This window comes from Cololabis saira, chromosome 16, assembly GCF_033807715.1.
Source record: "Cololabis saira isolate AMF1-May2022 chromosome 16, fColSai1.1, whole genome shotgun sequence".
Lineage (NCBI taxonomy): Eukaryota > Metazoa > Chordata > Actinopteri > Beloniformes > Belonidae > Cololabis > Cololabis saira.
Genome location: NC_084602.1, coordinates 21176555 through 21200080, shown reverse-complemented (window position 1 = coordinate 21200080; position 23526 = coordinate 21176555). Strand labels below are relative to the sequence as shown.

General features: G+C 42.1%; 3 protein-coding genes across 3 annotated transcripts in view; 1 reads left to right on the top strand and 2 right to left on the bottom strand.

The window, feature by feature from the left end:
• Window positions 1-2034, bottom strand: part of rnf144aa (ring finger protein 144aa) — a 31639-nt gene extending 29605 nt beyond the window's left edge. The window contains exon 1 of the mRNA XM_061743100.1: window positions 1503-2034. The gene's annotated coding sequence lies outside the window, so the exon portion shown is untranslated. The remainder of the gene's footprint in view (window positions 1-1502) is intronic.
• Window positions 2035-4526: 2492 nt separating this feature from the next.
• On the bottom strand, window positions 4527-8923 carry rsad2 (radical S-adenosyl methionine domain containing 2). Its single transcript, XM_061743458.1, has 6 exons — window positions 8565-8923; window positions 8314-8475; window positions 6824-7053; window positions 6594-6743; window positions 5554-5586; window positions 4527-5319 (listed from the first exon to the last, which is right to left on the bottom strand). The coding sequence occupies exons 1-6, from the start codon at window positions 8893-8895 to the stop codon at window positions 5155-5157; spliced, it is 1071 nt and encodes a 356-aa protein (XP_061599442.1). The 5' UTR covers window positions 8896-8923; the 3' UTR covers window positions 4527-5154.
• A 3832-nt stretch (window positions 8924-12755) lies between these two features.
• Window positions 12756-18024, top strand: cmpk2 (cytidine monophosphate (UMP-CMP) kinase 2, mitochondrial). The gene is made up of 6 exons (XM_061743550.1): window positions 12756-13231; window positions 14215-14396; window positions 14798-14912; window positions 15286-15487; window positions 15686-15919; window positions 16981-18024. Exons 1-6 carry the CDS (start codon window positions 12826-12828, stop codon window positions 17099-17101), a joined length of 1260 nt encoding a protein of 419 aa, XP_061599534.1. The 5' UTR covers window positions 12756-12825; the 3' UTR covers window positions 17102-18024.
• Window positions 18025-23526: the final 5502 nt, after the last annotated feature.

Here is a 23526-nt window from a genome sequence, read left to right as displayed (position 1 = left end):
ATTTTAAGTCAATAGTGGCTTCCAACAACCAAATAAATGCTTTGAAGAGCCATCCACCCATTCACCACGGCTTTTTTCAAGTTCAGGCTGAGGATCTTCTTCTCCCCAGCTCCTTCCAAGGGAATACCGAGTTGTTCCCAAGCCAGAGATGTAATCTCTCTAGCATGTCCTGGGTTGGTACCAGGATGCCCGTCTGGTTGGACATGCCAAAAAGGCCTAAGGAGGTCCTATCGCCTGCAGTGGGGCCCATATTAATCAGATGCTACACCTGATTAGGGCCTTGGCGTGCCGACCCTTGGTAACAAATCGGCTCTCAGCCACAGAGAGAGACCCCCCCCCCTCCAAATGCAAAACAAATTCTGTGTTAGACTGTTCTCAGCAGTCAGGATATTTGACCCTTTTTCATTAGAAGATGAGACTTTTTTTAAGTACATCGGTTGGTCAAAGTCACACAGACCCTCTACTGAGAAAGTGCCTGAGCTGCACAAAGAAACCCATACAGTGTGTATTCATGGGTGTGTTTGTGTGTATCCTTACGGCACACTGAGATCAAGACATCCTAACGTCATTCCACCACCACTTTCCTCTGGGAACAGGCCGACCGCTGCTGGTCATTCTGAGGAGTGTGCGACTGCTCGTACGCACCAACGCTATATCGTTTTGGATTAAATGTATGGCAGCGAGTGGAAGGGAGAAGCGCTTTTTTATGCATTTATTCCCAGATGGGCGAAGTGGGGAAAGTGCTCTGTAGCTTTGCCTGCACATCTCAGATGGAAAGCAAGCAGTCGCCATTTCTATAAATGTGTGTTTGAACATGTAGCTCCTGTGGATGTGGTGTGTGTGAATCAATAACACAGGATGAGAGGGATCTTAAAAGGCCTGTTTATGGTGGGATAGGCCTCACAAGCATAACTGAACCATGCACTTGAATCCAAGGACTTCTCTCTACGCTGTGACACTTAGAATAATAGATGTAATCTTTTAGCACAACATTGAAACTACCGTCCAGGAAAATGTCAGATTAAGTGAGCAGCACAGATGTTAGAGATGGAGCTTCAACCTACTCAGACTCCAGGAATGCTCCGCTTGTCTAATAGTCTCCCTTCCTGGTACCCTGAGGAAAGCCTGCTGCTGAAAATGGAAATATAAGGGCACTGTAGGACCTTTCTTTGAGATCTGTGGAGCCATCAACTCCGTGGATGTTATTCTCAGAGGTCAGATCCAGTCTTTGTGTGTAGCAGACAAATATGATCCAAGGCTGCGGGGACCAATAATTAGAAATAACTCTGGTCAAGAGTCAGCAACAAATCAACTCATTATGGAAAAGCAGAACCTCACTGGTGTCATTTCTGTCGACCGCTTCAAAAAGCTGTTCAACGAGTTACAAGGTTTCGGTTAGATTTAAGGACATATATTGCAGTAGAAAGATGATGATGATGAGGAGGAAAACGTACGAGTGCAGTTGATGGAGGATGAGCTTGAATAAGAGCGCAAAGCCTTACCTGGCTGACTGATACAACACCGTTTGTAAGGTGCGACCTCGGGAAGGGTTGAAAAGATGATCTCCTGAATTGGATTAACGAAGACGAGCAGGCAGTCAGTCAGTCAGTCAGTCAGTCAGGCGGAGGAATAGGAGGAAGAGGAAGAGGAGGAGGAGGACATCTCCGAGGGGGTGATGCCCCTGTTCATTATACGTCCCAGAAACGTTCACCTGGAAACATTTGACCTGCTACTGTCGCCAAAGCAGCAACCGAAAACGAAACGCACAGGAGATAAACAAGCAAAGGCAGCAGGAAGCCCGAGCTGCAGCTGACTCTCTCCTCTCCTCTCTGCTTTGTCAGGGGGATTGTTTGTGCGCCGGCAGCGCGGAGCTCTGCGGGCGACCGGCCGTCGGACTGCGACACAAATGTCGCAGAAAGCAACGGAGCGTTGGGTTGCAAAGAAATCCTGGGTAGGTGTGTTTCCCCCTCCTCGCTCCGTGCTGCCGTACTCGGTGGGGAATCAGCTGCTTCTCACTTGAGCGACGCCATTTGTCTGTGTGATTCCCGTGTGCTGTCCTACGCTGCCGCCTAGAGGACGAACCAGCAGCCGCCGCCTGCTGACGGGCCAACGCGCCCCCTGCTGGTCAAGTGTGGTCACTGCGACCGTGTGTTTCACACGTCACATAATAAAAATGTGTGATCCTTGTAGCACCCTATAATGTAATAATTTCCTGAAAATGTAATAACGCCTGAAAATGTAATAAAATTTGCACTTAACTCATTCGAAAATGTAATAAAATCCAATAATGTAATAACTTCACCAATAATGTAATAAAACATCTTGATGGATATTGTAATAAACATTTTTACCGTTAATGTAATACCTTATTACATTATTGGAAATGTATTACATTTTTAGGTGGGTCTTTTTTTTTTCCAAAACTGATAATGTAATAGCCTACTTGACAAATAATGTAATATATATGGTCATTTTCAGTCCAGAGTTCTACATTTTGTGTTTTAAGTATCTAAGAATGTTATATACGCTGGATTTGAAACACCAGAATGACTATTTTAAGGTTAAATTGCAGACTTTGAGTACCATGTAATAAATTCCAAATAATGTAATAAGGTATTACGTTATCGGTAAAAATGTTATTACAATATCCCACCTAGTTTGGAGGCAGTATTAAACATGAGGACAAAACATATTCATATATATGTATATGTATATATATATATATATATATATATATATATATATATATATATATATATATATATATATATATATATACATATATATATATAAAACCTGTAACCTATATATAAACAAAGTGAGAAATTCAACTTGAAAAGGATTTGACAATTAAAAATGTAACTAGGCTCATTTCCACTGATTCCCCTTGAGGCAGAACAAAGGATGTCTTGTTGGTCTAGAAACAAATCTGCATCTATAATTACATTTGCAAGTAAAATAATAACCGGCTTGACCATCACTTTTTGATCTCCATGTTGTTCCAATTTACTTACACCACATGAAAAAAGAGTGGATTTGTTAATTTGCCGGCAGTGTTACACTTCCAGAGAAGTGGAAGTGGCTCCACTTGTATTTCAACACTGATTCTTTGTTCTTTCCTATAAGGCTCTCCTGTTCTCAAGTATGTATCTATGTTTCTGAGGCACTGACATGTAAGATTGCTCCAAGACATTTTATTCAGCTAAAACATTGTTGTCCCATAACATTTGCACATTGTGCCTTAACCTCTATTCCTTGATTTCAGGGAGAAAACTTGGTTATGAATAATGAAATAAACCACATAAGAGGTGCAGTTCCTGTAATCAGTATTAATCACTAGATGAAGACACCTTCACCATGTTAGGACTGATAAATAATTTCCAGCATTAGAGCAGATTACAAAATAAATGTAATAATTTGCAAATAAATGGAAAAAGAAGAAGAGCAGATTTTTTGCTTGATGTAGCTACAGTAACCAGGATACGAGAAAAACAAAAGACAAATAGAAACACGCCCAAGATCGTGAGATAGTCTGTTTAAGATTTTAAATTGACCAAGTTTTTCATTTTCATGTGTGATTTCCTATCCACACGCTGTTACTGTGGAAGTGTATTAGTTCTTCATCAATGACACGTTTACCTGCTGTTGCAAAAGTCCTCGACAGACAGCTGTTATTTCACAAACCTTGACCAGATAGTCTTAACCTCCTAAAAAACCCTAAGACCTGTGATGTCCAAATATGTCGACATCACAGGTCTTAGGATGTGTCTATTCAATATTATTTGATTGTGCTTATGGGGGCTGAAGCAACAAGAAATAAAAAATACCAAACGTGCTCTGGTGTTCAAAACAATCTACAGTAGATACATTAGTACATGATAAGGAGTCTAGTCCAGACAAGTCAATTACCGATGTGCAAACTATTTTCAAAGGATGCAAAAGGAGGAAAGTTTATCAAAAGTTACATAAATATGCTTCTGCTGTGTCTTTTGATAAGTTTGTGAGGTGTCAGAAATCTCATTTAGTTTTTACCACCTGCAAGTGGACAGAGATGTCGGTACAAGGAAAAAGTAATTTTTATACACTTTCTGTACACATACATGGTTTGTCTACAGGGTCCATATCCACAATATCAGACTTCTGAGTCCTAATCAGAGGCTTAAAGTAGCGATTTATTCTGATGTAGCTTCATGGCCCAACGTGGTAACATTAAACAAACGCATATTCCAATCTTTTTTCCAAAAGGGTTATTTTTTTTACTCTGGGGTGACAGAAACTGAAGTAATGTCTCAAGTGACAGTGTGAGCAAAAAGGCTGATCTACAAATAAGGAACTGGACATAAGTTGATAAGGTTGTCTTCTTGTGGCATATGAAGCCCTTGTATATGGCTACACAATACAACAATGACCTGAATACTTTGCAGGCAGGGATATGGTGGTCTCCAGACAAGTGTGCACACTGTTTCAACTTTGATTCTTTTCCTTTAAGTATTTTATTAAGCAAAAGATAAACTCAGTCTTCCTTCAACCAGAACACGCCACATTTATTTCATCCAAAAATTGACCCATGGTACGTGCTTACTGTGTCTTAAGTATTTACAAAAATGCAAAAACAATGGTGGAACATGACAGAAACAGTTCCTCAGCTGCTGTTTGTCCTCTCAATGTTGTAATCAACACTATATTTTGTTCGGTCCAGTTGTGGCAAACAAAAGCTACAAAAGTGGGAGCGAGCAAAGACTTTGGGCAAACCAGTCTTCCTGTCCGCCTCATCGTGAGACCTGCTGGTTTTCTGAATCTGTGGTGACTGCATGAGTCCAACTCACGGCGTGACCACTTAGTCAAATACAAGCTCATTGGCTGCTGTAAAAGTCTTCTGCAGGCTGCTCCTCAACTCCTTTCACAAGAACTCACAATACAAAAGTACTGGTAAACATAATCTGTAATTATTATATTTTGAGATTGCCATAAAACATGGACTGTAATAAATAGTAACACTTTCAAATATCTTTCCAAAATGCATAATCATTTTTGTAAACAACACTTGTAATAGTTCTTTTAACACATTGTCAACAACAAACATCAAATGGAATATAAAAGTATTTACATGAAAATAAAAGCATTCTGATGTAGGAGAGATCAGTGAGCAGACGTTCACCACTCCAGCTTCATGTCAGCTTTGCTCCAAATATATTTCCCCCCTCTCTTCAGAAACATTTTCTCATCAAAGCCACTGAAGCAAATAGCCTCCTTCACACCGACGTCGAGGATAGATCTGGACGGGTCCTTGCGTCCTGCGCGACAGTCCAGGAAACGCATCTGAAAGATGAATACAGAAGAAAAGAGTTTGGGAGTTACCCACTGAAATACTTTGCAGCCGAGAACATTTAATGCAATATTGAACGCTGTTCATTTTGTTTTCTCGGGCCCATACCTAACAAGTTGCTTATTCAGATGATTATAATAATCAAATGTTTACACCAGAACTTGAAAGACACTAAATTCTAGCAAACTTCACGGCTCAATCGCATCAACATTTATAAAAGTGCTTACATATTCATCCAGGATCAGGTAGGAGTTCCTCATCTGCAAGCACAACAAAGACAGCAGGAGTAAATGAGGTTGTCTTAAATTTTGGCTTATTAGAGAGCCATGGAAATAGGAAGCTTATCAGCAAAGTCTATGGAAGTATGAACATCATATAGCAATTCATAACATTGACAATAAGAACATTAAAGCTGGTAACATTCTTTGTCTAGATTGTATTAGTTTGCAGGAGACCCTAACAGCTCATTTCCAGCGGCCCTCCATCAAACCGTCTGAAATACAGGCCCTATGTTCAACACAAGGAAGTACAGTTCTCATTGGCTAGATGCCAACACCCAGGTGTCGCTGCCATGGCAGCGAAAACATTTCCATGACAGTATACTTTTGTGGCATATACAATTTCACTACATGGTCAAGTATCTGAAAAGTCTGCTAGTTATTCCCTCCATATGTTTGCTCCAAAACCTATCCCATGAACGAGCACGGGGGGAAATACTGGCTCGTTCATACTTGCCCTTCATCCGTTATTGCTACAAAGTACAGATTATGCCACCTGTTGTTCAATATTGATGAGCTGGCTTAATGTTAATGTTTCCGACACTAACTTACTGCTCCTATTAGATAAGATATTATCTCTCCACCTGTAGCATATACTATTTAACTACACAGTCAAATGACTGAAGTAAGTTTACTTTTAAAACCGTGCTAGCTAACACTGGATCCCAGCAAAGCGCGCACACCCTCTCCCAAGTCAGACCAAAAGTTGACTTTTCCAACACATTCAAGGCAATTAGTCCTTAAAAAAATTACTGAAATAAGCTTTTTTGTTGCTTGTTATGTATTTCTGACAATAGGACAACTTTTAGTCTTGTAGAGATGGAAATGTCAAGTCATGCTTTGGCAGTATTTTGTTTGCTATTAACACACATCATAGTACTTTCCCAAAACCTCGACTTAAATCTAAGAATCAGACATTTGTGGAAATCTAGCAGGCATACTTGGTACATGTTTGACAGTATTTAGATTATCATTTTTCAGTCCCACACCTTTTCATTAGACTCAGGAACGAGGCAGGAGACATTAGAGTGTCTGTCCAGAAACTCCTGAAACTGTGCTTCGCTGATGACAAACCTCTCCGCCTCTCTCAGTGCTGTCTCTCCTGCGTTTTCCCCGTCTATCAGCAGACACTGGAACACCTGAATACGGCAAGGACAAGAGGATGAGCATGGACACACCTGTGTACCCAGACGTGCTCGCTCCTTATGTACACACTTACCTTCCAGCGGACAGGGTTGAGCTGGTTGATCTGCTCCGTCATGTCTTCGTCGTTGTTGAAGGTGTTGATGACCGAGTTGATTTTGAAGGCCACTTTATACTGCTTGCACCAGTTGCAAATCTTGTAGAGATTGTCCAGGTGGCTTTTCCTACCTTGAGCCCTGCCAATCATCTGGTTGGTTTCTTCGTTAAAACTGTCACAAGAGATAGCCAGGATGTCCAGGTAGTCTCCTGGGAGAGAGGAAATTATCATATGCTTGAGGAAAGGTCTGCTACTTAAAGAGCATATTGCAGGTTGGAGACCCCTGTGAATCAATGTGTAGGAAAATAATGTAGGAACTGAATTTTCATTGAAATACGCATAAATATATACTACAGTGACCTCCGGAGTCGTTTTTGTGAGAGTATTTTACTTCCGCATCTGAAAAAGCTGAACCGGAAGTGACGTGGCACCAGGGAGCGCGGTGAATTTCAACAATAGGAAAAATAATGGATCTTAATGTTAGTTGTGACACTGAAGAGGTTGTGAATGTGTATTCACGCCAATATGATGGGCCACAGCCTTATAATTACGAACCCGTTAGGGCCCCCACCTTCTTTTGATTGACAGCTGAAACTCGCTTTTTAAAATGCTGATTTATGGGTCCGCGTTACACCAACGCAGACTCTACGGCGTAGGGTACGCGGCGACGCACAGAACGCTGCGTGCGCCGCGTAACCTATGCTGTAGGCTACGCCGTCGATTTTACGCGGAACCATAAATCAGCCTTTATTCATCGCAGCACCCGCCCGTGCGCTCCTGAAAGAAACTCCGAAAAATAACTCCTAAAAGATGGGTGAGTACTTGTAATCTGTCTACGTTTGTACTTTCTAAACAGAAAACAAGCTTATTATCTTCTCTTTTTTCTGATTAAATGCATCCAAAATAGCCGGGTATTTTTTAAACGGAATATTTCCCCCCCTTCGTTTATAAACTAATTTGTATCCACATTACATCGTTCCCCGGGAGCGGCGTCTCCTTCTCGGGTAACGAGCTCGAGTCCCCCCGTTTCCCACCACGGAGCTGCCGCGTTAAATCGACGCAGCCCTACGCCGTAGGGTACGGCGTAGGGCTGCCTTCGGTTTAGCAGATACCCGGCTACGTGTGTACGGGGTCTGCGCAGTCAGATGGGGCAGAGCTGTGGAGACTGCTCCCTGGTGCTGCGTCATATGACACGGTGTTCGAAAAAAAAAGCGTTTGTAGGAGCTTGGCTAAAATCAGCCACTTTTTCCTCTGAATACGTGCCCTTATGTCTTGTAAAACATATTAAATCCTACATTAACTTCTCACATAGTCATTTTCACATAAGGTCAGGTATAATTTTTGAAAAAATTCTAACCTACAATATGCTCTTTAAATTAAATGCAACTGGAAAACATAGTAAATAGTTTAAAAGAGACATTAAAAAAGAGAAATAAAGAATGTGGAAATGATTTGGGGCTAAATCTTACCATATTTCTCGAACCATCTTTCTTTGATCATGCTTCCATTGCTGACAATGCTGACACTTGGGAGCTGGAGGTCCACTTTACAGAACTGGACCATTTTTCCAAGGAACTCTCCCTTGTCATGCAGGAAGGGCTCACCTCCAGAGAAGTTGATCTTTTCCATGCCTTGGGGGAGAGAGAAAAAACACTTTAATTAAACTTCTGGTGGTTAGACGAATAAACGATTCTGATTTCCTCTAACTTGACAAATGTACCTGCTTTCTTCAGAAGTTCGAGGCCCCGTTTGGCTTCCTCTAGCGGCAGCACAAAGGATGTCTTTGCAGTGTGGAAACAAAACCCACACTTGTAATTGCATTGCCGAGTAAAGTGATAATTGACACTCGTTGGGGTCGTCGCACTTTCGTCTCCTCCACTTTGCTCCTGTTTTCTGTCAGCAGCTGCAAGGCGCTTGCTTTCGCCCTCGCGGGCTGTTTTTTTCTTCCAGGAGCAAACTTTTGCAAAAACGCTTGCAAAAATGCTGTGGATGCTGCTGATGCAGAACTGCAGGAGCACTTTCGGAGACACGAGTAGTGGTGAAAGCAGCATCTTCAAAGCAGAGGGAGGCTGTCGTACCTGCTGTTCGCCCTGAGGATGATCTGAGATCAAGAGCTGCGACACGCACCTTAAATAAGCAGCGCCGGGCGGAGGGCGCTCAGCTGACCAGCGCTAAGGTTTCTATTTACAAACATCGAAAGTGAAACGATTTGGTGAATGAATATGACTCAGGTACTGAATATGCCAAACGACCAGTTATAATTTAGTTAGAAGACACACCTACTGAAAGTGAATGAATGTCATATGTATTGTTAAATCAATTTCTCAGTGATGAAAAATGTAATTCACATGAGTAAAGTACTAATCCAATCCCAAAAAGAAAAAAATACAAAATGCAGAAAAATACAAACTACAAACAAACAAAAATACAAACTAACAAAAAAAAAAACAAGCAAAAAACAAACAAACTGCAGTTCATGGACTGGCCCCTGGGTGCTGGCTAGAAAAGTGCGTGTTAAAGTTTCCAACTTTGCAGCAGAAATAAACGTGTACTGCCTGGTTCAAAAACTGTTTTTAGTTGCCATTGCTATAGATTTCACATCCATGACAACCTTACAGAGAGAGCGGGTGACTTTTTAGTTTTTTGACCTTTGAGTACTTTATAAGGTAAAATTATATAAAGCAAGGGCAGCACGGTGGGTTCCCTCCGGTTACTCCTGCTTCCTCCCACAGTCCCCAAACATGCATACTAGGTTAATTGATGATTTGATGAGCCATAGGTGTGAGTGTGCATGGTTGTGTGTCTGTATATCTGGCCCTGCGACAGACTGGCGACCTGTCCAGGTGAACCCCTGCCTCTCGCCTGGAATGAGCTGGGATAGGCTCCAGCAGACCCCTGTGACCCCGCAAAAAGGAGGGTGGGTATAGAAAATGAATGGATGGATACATAAAGGAACAAGCATCAATTTAGAATCAGAATGAGAATCAGAGCTATTCACCAATTACTTAGAAGTAGTTAACCAGTAATTAGAGGTGTGGACTGTTAATTAGCGGGTGGCACAGCCAATGGTCATTTCTCAGTGCGCAAATTTGTATTATTTTGTACTTGTGAAACCTCATCTGCAGTCTGTTTCAGTTTTTAAGTCCGCAAATAATCAAGTCTGGTCCAAATCCCTGGATCTGCCAATTTGATCCAAGATATATCCAGTCGGAGGCTTTTCTAGACTCACTCCAACAAGCGAAAGTAATAGAAGAGGAGAGAGAGGAGTAAACATAAAGGTATAACTTTATTTTTGTTCAACAGAATGTAAGTTTAAGATGTCTTCATGCTTCAATATAATAAATATAACCTCATATTTGTGATAAAGTTATAAAAATAGCGCCTATTTAAACATTTTCTGAGTTTTCTTTCTTTACACTTCAATCTAACTTTATTTATAAGGCATCTTACATCAAAGCACCAACCGTCTAACGTCCAGGTTGCGGCTCAGGCAGAATTCCTCGGCTGTCTGATAGAGGCTGTCTACAAAAGCAAGCCAGTCTCCATTGACTTCCGTGTTAAAATATCCAACTTTAGAGCAGGAATAACCATATTTGGCCTGGTACAAAAAAAACAAACACTTTTGGTCCCAATCGTTTAATTTCACACCCATGAGAACTCAGAGGCCAGTGAATTTTTTTCTTTTAACCACATCAGGAGATAATGAATATATTTCTAATATGACTGATTGACAGTTGTCCCAGCCAGTCGCTAGTGTTTATTTTAGCCTTTGCAGGAGTTGCAGAGAACTAGGAGATAGATTAAAAAGGCCCAAACATCATTTGTGACTTGTGGCCTGGCTCACACGCTTACCCAGGCAAACCTGTATGATATGGAGGTATCACACATGTTTATGTAGTTTAGCTCTTAATCACTTGAAGTAGTTCCCTTATCTCAAGCAAACAGCGACGTAGAGGAGTCAGCCAAGAGTGGTTACTTTAGTAAAGGGGTGTCCAACCCTGGTCCTCGATGGCCCCTATCCAGCATGTTTTAGATGTTTCCCTGTTTCCTCATACCCGATTCAAATTAACCACCTTCATCAGCTTGTAAAGAAAAACTTTATTTGAGAGAAGTTGTTTGTCTTCATTTCTAACTGTCTTCTTCTTCATATCAATGAGCATGCAGGTTTAAATCCCTAACACTAGCCATTATCACTTCCTGATCCATAATTGTCATATGCCACCCTGAGCGAGGCAAACAGCCGTTTGTATCAACCCAGTGTCGGCTAAATGCGACAAGAATCTTCTTTTTTTTGCCGTCAATTTAACATGTTAACAGTCTATTCTGCTGTAAATGTCTGCTGGCATTCTGGAGATATTTTGGGAGGGATCACCTGTAGGAGCTGATAGCCAAAGCTAACTTTGATTGACACACAGTGGACGTGTTTCTGTCAGCTTCCGAAGCATCATGGCTGCGCCCAGTCTTCAGAAACCAATGAGTCACGTGACCTTATGCTTCATCCATGGTTTTATGTAGTCTCTGCTCTCTACAGGGCCTGCAGCCAGGTCCTTCTCAGTGTAGAGGCTTAAACACCGCTCTTCAGAAAAATCTATCATAGGGGATTTGTCTTGTTTTTTGGACAATAAATGGGCTTTTTCTTGGAAAAAAATTCTGTCACGGTCACTTGTGCTTTGTCAGTAATAACTACCTAACTTACTAGCAAAGTCTAATTAGCACTGATGGTTTAAAAAATAGATTATATGTATTTTTGTGTGTAAAATATAGCTAATTAGAGTACCTAGAACTAACATTACACTATCTAGAACTAAACGAATAGAAATAACACTAGACAACGAGGAATTTAGGGGAATCTAAACACTTTATGGTGTAAGCAGGTCAAATCTGATTCACTTTTAACATCGTCATGACTCATCAAATGCTTATTTCATGAGATTACTGACCAGCTGGTTGTCTGTTCAGATATGTCTGAATGGACTTGTCTTGAAAAGGTGCAGCTTCACCTTTGTCCTTGTTTATGGCACCACTTAAAACCAAGTTCTTGGGAGTGCCCCCTATTGCACAACTTTTGGTGTGAGATATTAGACTTATTGGATAAAGTATTTGTTGTTTCTCTAGTACCCAGGGACCCACTATTGGGCATCCTTGGGGTCATTCCTGACGCAGGAATGAGCAGAAAAAAGATATACCTGCTGCATATATTGTTTGCAGCAGCCAAAAAGGCAATAACCCTGAACTGGCTTAAGAAAGACCCTCCAACAGTAGTCACATTTCAGACAGTAGTCAAAGGAATTGATGCAATGGAAAAGATAACATGTATGTTGAGATTACAAAATGTACAGTTTACTGATCGATGGGCGCCTTGGTTGAAAGTGGTTGGGGATGATTGGTGATAGGCAAGTGCGGAAGAAACCTCTTACCAAATCTTACCATCTTGCATGTGGGTGATCCACTGGGGAATAGATGGGAATCTGCAGCTGCAGTTGTCCTGTGTTAATTTTGGTCTGTGTTTTATCTTCTATAGCCTGTTGGGCTTGTTCATTTGTTTCATCTTTTAACCAAACAGTCTTTAAACACAAAGTGGCTGTTGGAGGAAAAGAATGGCATGTTTTATATCTTGTTGTTTGTGACCAGTACTGCTATTGTTTCCTTTTCTGGTTTGCAAGTAGAATATAAAAATGAAAAAGAGATTGTGTGACATCGGAAACGTGTGATATGTATGAAAATATTGCTCAATAAACATAAAGTTGAAAAAAAAAGAAAACAAGTTCAACTCTTAGCTTTCATTACTTGAGAAAGGAGTCCACTAGTAATCTGTCAGCTGTACGACAAGGGGCGTGTTTGTTTTAAGTTTCGTTTTCCCTTCGGCCGACACTGTAAGTTTAGTTTTCCTTCCCCGCGCGGTCACGTGACGACTCTTGCACTACAGTCAAAACATCCGTAAATGCTGCGTTCAGGGTCATTATTGCGGCTCGTGGAGAAAGATGGCAAGACGCGTCAAGTCTCTACTCCGCCGGTGGTCCTCCCGGGTGTTTTCGGTGGAGCTGGACGAAGCGCCTCTCTCTTTTGGGATCCAGGCAGCGCAGCGGGGAGGGAGACCGCCGGGGTTTTTTGCTGAGCTCGGAGAGCAGGACCGGTGCTACTCCCTCCTGGTGAGCGGCAGAGACGCGGCCAGAAGAGCGCAGTTCAGCGCGCAGCTGAGAGAGCAGCTGCTGAGAGAGCTGCCTCCGGGCTGCGACCTGGCTGCCATGTCCTCGCACCTGCCGGACGCCGAGGACTCTCTCATCAAGGGTTATTTCATAAAAGGCAACACGGAGAACTCCTCCCGGATAGAGGGGCTTTTAAAAGATATAGAACAGCAGGAGTCAGTGTTGGTGTGTTCATACACAGGTGAGGACGGCCAGCAGTGGACGCAGCACCTGTGGTCACGTGATCATAGCAAAAAGATTTAAATGAAAAAAGGAAAAAAAAATTGTGTGTGTGTGTGTGTGTATATACGTATATATATATATATATATATATATATATATATATATATATATATATATATATATATATATATATATATATATATATATACACATACATACATACATACATACATACATACATACATACATACATACATACATACATACATACATACATACATACATACATACATACATACATACATACATACATACATACATACATACATACATACATACATACATATATATATATATATATATATATATATATATATATATATATATATATATATATATATTATGTGTGTGCGGAAGAGTATTAGGGCCAGGCGAAGAAAATGTCGAGATTATTGTTGTAGTACAATTTCGGAAAAAAAAGTCGAAATGTATTTCAACTTTATTCTCGAAATTTCGACTTTATTCACAAAATTTCGACTTTATTCTTAAAATTTTACTTCAACATTAATCTCGACATTTCGACTTTTTTCTCGACATTTCGACTTTTCGAAGTGCATAATGAAAACAAATCTTCCTCCTCTAAAATATTATTTTTATTTTTCTCCTGCCTGGTCCTAATACTCTTCCGTAGATGTGTATGCGTATGTATGTGTGTGTGTGTATATATATATATTATATATATATATATATATATATATATATATATATATATATATATATATATATATATATATATATATATATATAAAATATATATAAGTAAAATACATATATGTGACATTAAAAAAAAATATAATATGTATTTTATATAAAAAAAATGCACATATATATATATATGCCTTAGGTTCTTACCAGCATGGTATTAACCACCAATATGTGTGCAGACAAAAAAAAAAAAAGATATAGAACAGCAGGAGTCAGTGTTGGTGTGTTCATACGCAGGTGAGGACGGCCAGCAGTGGACGCAGCACCTGTGGTCACGTGAACAGAGCAAAAAGATGGAAATGATGGTTAAGTTCTACGTGGTGCCCTCTGAGTCGTCAATATGTCACCCATCTTCTCTCAACACGGCCAACTATGATGTTTTCCACAGCTTTGAAGAGGCTTATGATGTGTTGAAAAAGGTGTGTGCAAGTTGATTTACTGACAGATCTGTTTTACAGTTAACTGGCAGGGGGGATATTATGAAAAAAGTAGAAGGTTCTGCACTTTAGATGTTATGTTCGGGGGTTTGAACAGACAACTATATAAAGAACTGGAATTATACAAGAAAAAGGTCTAAAATATGCCATTCAAAGAACAGATCAGGCTTGCAGAGGACTGTGACATCACATACCCAGCATTTCAAATATAGCACAGCTCTAGTTGTAACTTTGGTGAAATAGCGCACTCATGTGGACGAGGGAGGTATCGCAGAGTGTAAAAGCAGCCCTTGATTATTTTGTTACCTTCACAAGTGTTCCTGTGCACGACTCCCTTCTGCCCCCCGTCACTGCTCCAAAGTCAATTTTTTTTCTGTTCTCAGAATGTCGACGTCAGCCCAGAGGCCAGGTCCGTACTGGAGATGTTTCCCAGCACGGTGAAGGCAGGAAGAAAACCAGACTTCCCTGTTATTGCCATAGAGGGCCTGGATGCTACAGGTTAATGCCATTACCTTATAAATAAATATGTGATCAGTCTGATGCATTGATGTCAGCTGAAGTGATGGCCAGTTCTACTAAAAACATTATCTGCCAGTGAGCTTGGCCTAATGGAATATCAAATATCATGACCTCAGAAAAGCTACATCACTGTGACAATACTTTATTGAATTGCTCGCATGTCTAATACTTTTAAGGAACCTTGTAACCTTGTAGACTCCAGCATACAGGTTAAATGGAGCAATCTTATGTGAACTTTTTAAGTGTCAACTTTGTCTCTTTTTAGATTTGATGATGAAATAAAAGATGAAGTCTTGTTTCTGTGTCATGTGCTTGTGTCTTGTCTCTCTTCTGTCCTTTCTTGCCATCACAGGTAAGACCACTCTGACGGAGTCTCTGAGGGATACTCTGGGGGCCACTCTTCTGCGCTCACCTCCCCAATGCCTGTCCCGCTGGAGAGCCCACTTTGATCAACAGCCAGCCCTCATCCGCAGGGCCTTCTACGCTTTAGGGAACTACGTCACTGAAGAGCAAATAGGCCAGGAAGGCATGAAGACACCTGTCATTGTTGACAGGTAAAAAGGAAACTGAGATGCACTGTAGGGGAAGTGACATCTCCTTGTTTGGTGACACCTTTTGTCCTGTTAAGACATTGTGGAACCCACTGGGATCAAGACCCAGACAGCTCAATATTTAATGATAGCCTAGGTCATTGAATAAAACCGTCATCTGTCATTCATCTCTGAATCACCATCCATTATCTGCCTTTGCAGATTCTGGCACAGCACAGCAGCTTATGCCATCGCCACGGCAGTAAGTGGCCCAGCGTGTAACCTCCCGCAGGAAGGCTCGGAGGTGTACCGGTGGCCCGGTGACCTGCTCCAGCCCAGCCTGGTGGTCCTACTCACCCTGAATCCTCAGGAGAGGGAGAGGCGCCTGAGAAACCGAGGTCAAAAGATTACTGATGAGGAGCAAGAGCTGGATCACAACCAGTTTTTCAGACTCAGGTGAGAGTAGTTAGCATGTGTTTCTTCCAGTACATTCAAGCATTTAAAATGTTCAAACAGGACTGCAATCAGTCATTATTTACAGAATCAATCATTATGTCAATTACCTATCGAAGTAAAAAATAATCATTGAGATTAAAACACATTTTTCTTAATTAATTGATTCAGCTGCTCACATTTAATTTTCTGGCAATCAGCTAATCGGCTTATCGACATGCAGTAAATCTTCAGCTCTAATGTGCTGTTTCGTAGTAATAGTGTACTTACACTATATTTTATAGTTTGCAGTATTCATAATACTTTTATTTCATCAAAAATTTCTACTGAACCTTAATACTGAAAATAAAAATAATTACTTTTATTAGGCATTATGCTCTAAAAAAGATGTAGTTCTTAGATTGAATAATACATTTGTACATTTCTATAAACATGTCAAGTATTTTACTGTGCCCAGTGAGAATCATGGCAGACAAAAGAGGGAAAAGAAAAGTGAGAACACCTCATTTATGTGTCACATTTCAACTAATGTTTCGCACTTGATGTTAAGTCTCAGATGGGTAAAAAAGTGTAGGGCCCTTTCACAGTGAAGCCAGCTCAGTCTTAGTCTGATCATTCAAACACTTAACAATCAATTACTGTCCCTCGAGGTTAGCGGCTGATGAGAAAGAGCAGGTGATTAGTTGCCGAGCCGCCGTGCTCCATTAAGCTGGTCAAAACTCGCCCAGTTAGTCGCTACTCCAGACAGGTCGATGGCTACTTTCATTCATCTTCCGTTTGGACGTAATGGCCTGTCCACATGGGACAGCCCGGTGTTGGCCCAGCAGAATTAGAAAATAGACGGAGTTGGTGGGAAGAACGAGAGATTCAGCACACTGCCAATCACTATCACAGGGACCATTCCTCACTGGGTTCCAGGAAATTGCTGCGCCTTGAGCCGCTGGTGTGTTTTCTCACCCATGTAACATATTTTACACAGTAGTAGGCAATTCAAATTCTGAAAGTCGCCCTTTTCTTATGCTTTCACCGCTCACTTGTTTGTTTGTGTATGTTCGTTTGTGCAGAGTGGAGGAGGCTTATCGGAGGATCAGTGGCCCTCCTTGTGTCGTCGTGGATGCCAGTCCTTCTGCAGACCTAGTGCTCCAACAAGTGCTGCTTTTAATTAGGGCCAAATGCCACTTGTAAACAGTTCTCGATCTCCTCTTGCAGCCGGACATGGAGTGGGTGCAGTACCTGCTTTCACCACTGGGTGCCAGTAAGGTGTTGTCAATAGGAAAGCGGGAGGGCAGGTGGCCAGATCCGAGCGTGGAGATCAGATTCTATTCGCAATGAGGAAAGGTTGAGCGGCCAGCAGCCAGGACTATGTGCCACAAACAGAAATACATATGAATATGGACGCATACGCAACATACTCTGTGTGTTCATTTAACTGCTGTTTGTGACCTTAAGAATCCTATGTTGTTTAGCCTTCAGACAGAATGTAGAAGTACTATTATTTGGACTGACACTGAGGAAGTGGATAAAGGGGGAAAAAAATCTGCACAAATGAGCTACATTTTAATTAATTGCTTTAACGAGAAAGTTTTTCATCAAACCCAATATGCGAATAAATCCCTTCATACTGTCTGCATTTCTAACTTGCATCATGGCCAAACAATTAATCTCAGTCAATCAAAAAGACTTAATGACTATATGTCTCCAAATTCAACACAATGTTTCATCGAGTCTACTGAAGTATGTGCTGCAAACTTGAATCTAAGAGGCAGTGTGCGCACTGATGTCCTTTTTTTGCATGTCTTTGCAAGTGTTTAGGGATAAAAAGAGAAAATTGTTAAAAAAGAAACTAATTTTGAAATTTCAGTGATGAATAATAAATTACCGAAAGAGTTAATAGCTTGGGTAGTATAATCACTCATATGGCACATTGTTGTGGGAGTTCTAGTATCTCACTGCCCTGCATCTGTCCACAACTTCAATTGATTTATTTTCCTAAACTAAATCACCCTGAAGACATCCTATTTTTTCATTTTTAATGTAATGGAGAAAAAAAAAACATTACCATTTTATTTTTTTCATCTTGACTTTCAAATTAAGAGCTTTGACAATGTGACTTACTGTATGTTTTTTTTCCAATGTAAACTTATCTTAACTACAACAACTGTTTCAACATGTTGTGTTTACACTTGTCTACATAAATGTGTGAGAATATTAAGTGAAGCCCCACCTTTTTTCCAAAGCTCTTTTACAAAAACAAGTGCATCCCTATGTGTACTTTAAGTGTGAAAAGGACACACTTGATGCCACTTGCATCGATAGCCGGTGTGGCAGCTCCACAGCACACTGAGCTCATATTATGCTGTTTGTGCTCGGTGGCCTCGTGAGCGTGGCTGCACATAAATGGGACACATAAACACCGCCTTGTGTAAACACATACACAAGTGCGCACGTTTGCTAAGTGCACATACTGTAACTCATTTATACAGGGAGGAAGTGTATATTTGGCCCATGTGATGGGAAGATTAATTGCAGGTTTTTGTAATTATGAGCTTGGCAAAGCTGTGGGCCGGAGAAGACGGAGTGACCCATCTCTTTTACGGTGATGCATCAGCAGCGGGCCAACCAATGCAGACCCTATTCATATGGCAATTAATAGAGCACTGTATATCAATGTCATTCCTGTGCTCCCCCTCACGTAAGCCCGGGGACGACTCCTACAGCCAGTTATGGCAATTCAGTGTTTTACTGAGTGCTTTGGATGCAAATCTCAACCATCACATGTAGTCACATAAAGGAAAATAAGGTGTCATTATGTTTATGGCATATAGATTCCTTCTACATGAGGTACTGGAGCGCAGATTACTGAATTTATGCCTGGTGACTATGAATGCACCATTAATGCAGAAAGTCCAAAAACGTATGCCCACGTCGTATTTCATACCTGAATACAAAGCTGCGTCTGCCTCCAGTTTCACCCATATTTCCCCGTCAGGTGTTGTTCTTGGCAGCACAAAGTGAGTGGTGATATCATGGGGTCCTTCCCCTTTAACACAACTGCAACATGACATTAATGGCCCATAATCACGTTGCTTTACACGCAAAGTGAAATCATTTTCTTCACATTCGTCAAAGTGCTCTTCCTTTTCGGACAATTTTTTCCCCTCGCTTTTTTGTCAGCAAGCCAAGATACACCGTGAGGTCCTAATAACATGCACTCACACTTTGACTCACTTTCTGTCTGCTTCAAAGGGTAAATGAGGTTTTAAGGAAACATTAATAAGTAGCGCATCGCTTTACCGCTGACGATGAAAGTTCAAGCCACTTGTAAAAGAAGAAGTTCAGCCTCGCACATAGACGTTTAAAGTGTGCTTACTTAAACAGGGCATCTAAGGGGCAGACAAGCACACGCACACACATGCATTGCTCATCCTTATTGGGGGGCCACTTTGCATCGCACTCCTCAACTTCAATATTTCATCCGTACAACAGAGAAAGAGCGGCGGTGAGGAGGAAAGCCCTCCATGAAATAATTAAAGATCCAGTGGGGATGCGGCACAGCAGCCGTTGTCCCATCCTAACTAATAGATCAAATGAAAGCTGTCCCTTAGATCATTAATAATGAGTGCGGCATGGAGAGTGATGGGGTAGGGGAGAGAAGTGGGAGGGCACAGGGCGGGCACAGGTTGGGATGGTTGTGGAGAGGGGCCGCAGAGGAAGTGCAAGGTGTTTTTCTAATTCATGTGTGTGTGTGTGTGTGTGTGTGTGTATTAGGAGTGTGGTTGGTGGAAGGGGGTGGGCTGGATACTAGTCTGGGTCCCCTGGCAAAAGCCTCCATGAACCTCACTTGGCAGCCACATGAAGCGGCATGGCAAGAGGAGTCATGCATATGATTTGGCACCAAGTCTAAACAGCCGTCAGCAAAGTCTATATGCATCCCCTCGTCAAATAAACAATATTTTACATGGTGAAAGGGCAGGTTTAGCGGGCGCTAATCACGCTCCTTTCGATCAGCAAGGCCTCAGAGCACTGATGGTGGGTTTTTAAAGAGATGATATAGGGAGTCAGGGTTATCTGCGATGGGGGAAGGGAGAGATAAACAGAGGGAAGAGGAGCCGCGGGGAAGACCGGAGAAGAAGGAGATGGTGTTGGAAATGTGGGTGGGGGTTGGTGAGAGTGATGGGAGTTATTGTGGATGTGTTGTCGTCTGTGAGCTTAGGTCCCTATAGATTTCTCCAGCTGGCAGGTACGCAGGCTTCCTTATATTATCTTCAATTGCTGTTTTCAGAATTTTTAAAGCGCCTTCTAATAGCAACCTTAGTCTTCCTCACATACTCACAAACCTGAGCTTCCTTCCCAGCATCCAGGTTTGGAGAATGAACTGGATTTAAAATGCAAAAATAGTAGTGGAGTTTGCATGTTCTCCCCGTGTTCCCTTGGGCAGCTAATGTGAGCTACCCTCACAAAAACATGCAACAGTCCTGGGCTACACATGCCCCCTCTGGCCAGCCGGGGCTCCAGATGGGGTGGGGAGGATCTGGCCGGAATAACGTTATCTTTCCACGCGCTACGTCCGGCCAGAGTAGCCCCACCCTGTCTGGTGAAAAGATGCGGCCTGCTCACTCCTCAGGTCATGAAGGAGACCTGAGCTCAGTACAGGGCCCTCCCGGGGTTGGTAGAGGATGGCAATGCCCACGGGCCTCATCTATAAAGCTTGCTTGCGCAGAAAAAGTGCCTGAAAGTTGCGGAAGCCGCCATCTACGCAAAGCCTCAGATCTAAAAAGAAAAAACTAACCGAAAAATCTGCGTATCCCTATGGCAACCCCCACCCTCCCGTAAGAATTTACTTAAGACACGGGGAACTGGCGACGCAGGCTGTGAGGTGGTGAAAGTCAGATTCATGTCATACTCTTAATAATGTCATCACATATCACAACATATATCAGACTTATAATAAAATAGTGCTGATAACGGAGCAGGCGGCGGGCGGGGCGGGGGGGGGATGGCTGCCGCTCCGAGCCCACTACTCCACGCCGAAGAGGAAAAAAGAAAGTGTTCTGATTAAAATAAGGAAAGTTGGACTATATAACAATTGCGTTCATAAGGATAAAGTTTAAAAAAAAATAAAAATTAAAGAAATAGTCTCTTCTCCCCGTGTGTGGGTACGTGCACGCATGTTGTTTACTTTTAAGCCGGAATTATGGTTCTGCGTCACACCAACGCAGAGCCTACGCCGTAGGGTACGGCGTAGGGTGCGCGTCGCCGCGTACCCTACGTCGTAGGCTCTGCGTTGGTGTGACGCAGAACCATAAATCAGCCCCGAGCAGCTTTGAGGAGAGACGGGAGGGGGGAGGGAGGAGGGGGAGCGGGTCCCGTCCCGTCTTCGCATCGCCCGCCTTCGCACAGAGAGTCTGGATGGTATGCAATCACAGGCTGAGCCTACCGTTAGTTTTTAAACTGTAAAAAGTCGGGGGGACAAATACATGATTTTGAAAAGTGTGGGGGGGGGGCATGTCCCCCCTGTCCCCAGTGGAAATTGCGTTGTGGCACTAACGGGCAGCAACGGCGTGCTGCCACTCAATCGCTTTATTTTATTGTATACTATTTATATACTTATTTTAACTTTTACTGTGACCACCAAATAATGTTGTTTTCCTGGCCACAACATCTTGATCTAAGTCTCCATGAAAGTCAGTGTCACGGTGGCTGGACACCCTCTCATTCATTCTGACGCCAAACAGGCTGCAGGAAGCCACTGCGCATGCTCAGTAGGCTCATCCATATGCATTTATGGTAAAAAGTGGGCGTGTAGAGGGCGGGATATGAGGCGGATTCAGCTGCGCAGCCTTCCAGCTGGACTCTGGAGCGAACATTGCGTGCAAGATTGCGTGCACATGGTTTTATTGATCCGGATTTTTTTTTGCGCCCGGCATTTTCGGCTTTTGGGTGTACGTGCAATTTTAGTATGACTCCTACGCAGTCCATTTTAAATGAGGCCCCAGGACTGTTACTTAGGTAGGAGCACTAGGTGAAAATGGGAAAAAATCAGGGATAAAAAAGAAAAAAAAAATAGTATCGTATGTTTACAGGTGCGTTTCATATTCATGAATGTAAAAGAGATGACGTAACCGAGTTAGTTTAAGAAGCAAAGACGTTTAAAGGGATTAGAAAGAAATTATCAGGCGCTTTTACAGATGTTTCATAACGAGGCAAAAATGAGAGAAACTACATGAAATAAATGTGTCCATTCAGGCTGGTATATGAAGAAAGAGAAGAAACAGTAGGGTTGCTGCCTATCTTCACTCTTCACACCCTTCCACACATCAAAACACCACACACGCGCCGCCACCACACTCCTCTGAACACAGCAGGTGGTGGCAGACACCCCGGCTGTGCTCTCTGTGAACGATGGGTGGTGGGATGTAAAAACATGAAGAGTGTAGGAGTTGAACGGATCGCTGGTGAAATGCCTCTCAAAAACATAGAGCGAAAAGTCAAAATGAGGAAGAAAAACCGAAAGAAAAAGGCAGAGGTGGGGGGAATTATTTTGTTTTGGTGGGAGGGGTGGGGTGGGACGGGGTCCAAAATATCCCATTAAAAAACAGATGTATAATTCAGCAGCTTTTCATCATCATGCTCAGCCTTTGTCATGGTGTCTGAGTGCTTATTTGCGAGGGCAAAGACAGCATCTCTGTCGATAGGTGCAGGTATTAGGCACAGCGGGCTGTGTATTCATAATGCCATTATATATTCAGCCTGGGCTTATTTTCTGATGTTTTCAGGGGAAAGGTTCTGTTTTGTGTGTGATGATTGCATGAAACCTCACCAGTATTGCCTGGCGGCGGATGGGGAGGCTTCACCAGGAACGGTTAAATATTTAAACACTGCTGTGAGATCTCATTAAAAACAGCACATCAGCCCCCGTAAGGCCCCTACAACAGCGCTGTAACCTCCCCCTCCACACACACAAACTCCCAAAAAACCCAGTTAGAGCTCGGCGGAGTGTGACAAAACAGTTATTGTCTATTTACTGTGGAGAACTTGTGATAAATCATCAATTCCTGTCAAACAAGGCAGCTGGCAGTTGCGTTGAAAAGTGTTCGGTCGTCATATCGGGGAGGAAGATGATTGAGTTTCAGTTTTGTCTGACAGCTGCAGACAAGCAGAAATATGCAGAAAAACAAAATAAGTTGACAACTAGACCAGACTAATATTACAGTAACACTCGTATGGAAACGAGACAACAGAGCAAACTTTGGAGTCTCTGGAGTCTTCTTGCGTTCCCTCAAAATCATAGCAATTAATTCCAACACTGTTGTTTGGAGCTTTCCTATTTTTAGCCTGGCTGCCCTCTCAAATAAATTGATTTCCTGTGGCAAACTTGGAATGTTCCTTGTGTGCCACGTTTTTAGTTTTTTTTTGTTTTGTTTTTTTTTCTCCTTCCCTTCAAACGCACAAATACAGTCCTTATTTCCCCCCAGAGAAATAAATCAAAGGCAGCACTGCCAAGTTCTACACAGCTGTGTGTATGCATCTCTTTCTATACTTGAAGATGGTTTATTTTTGTTTCCCTTCTATTAATGCTCAGGCATATCTCTGACTACATCAGGCATCAG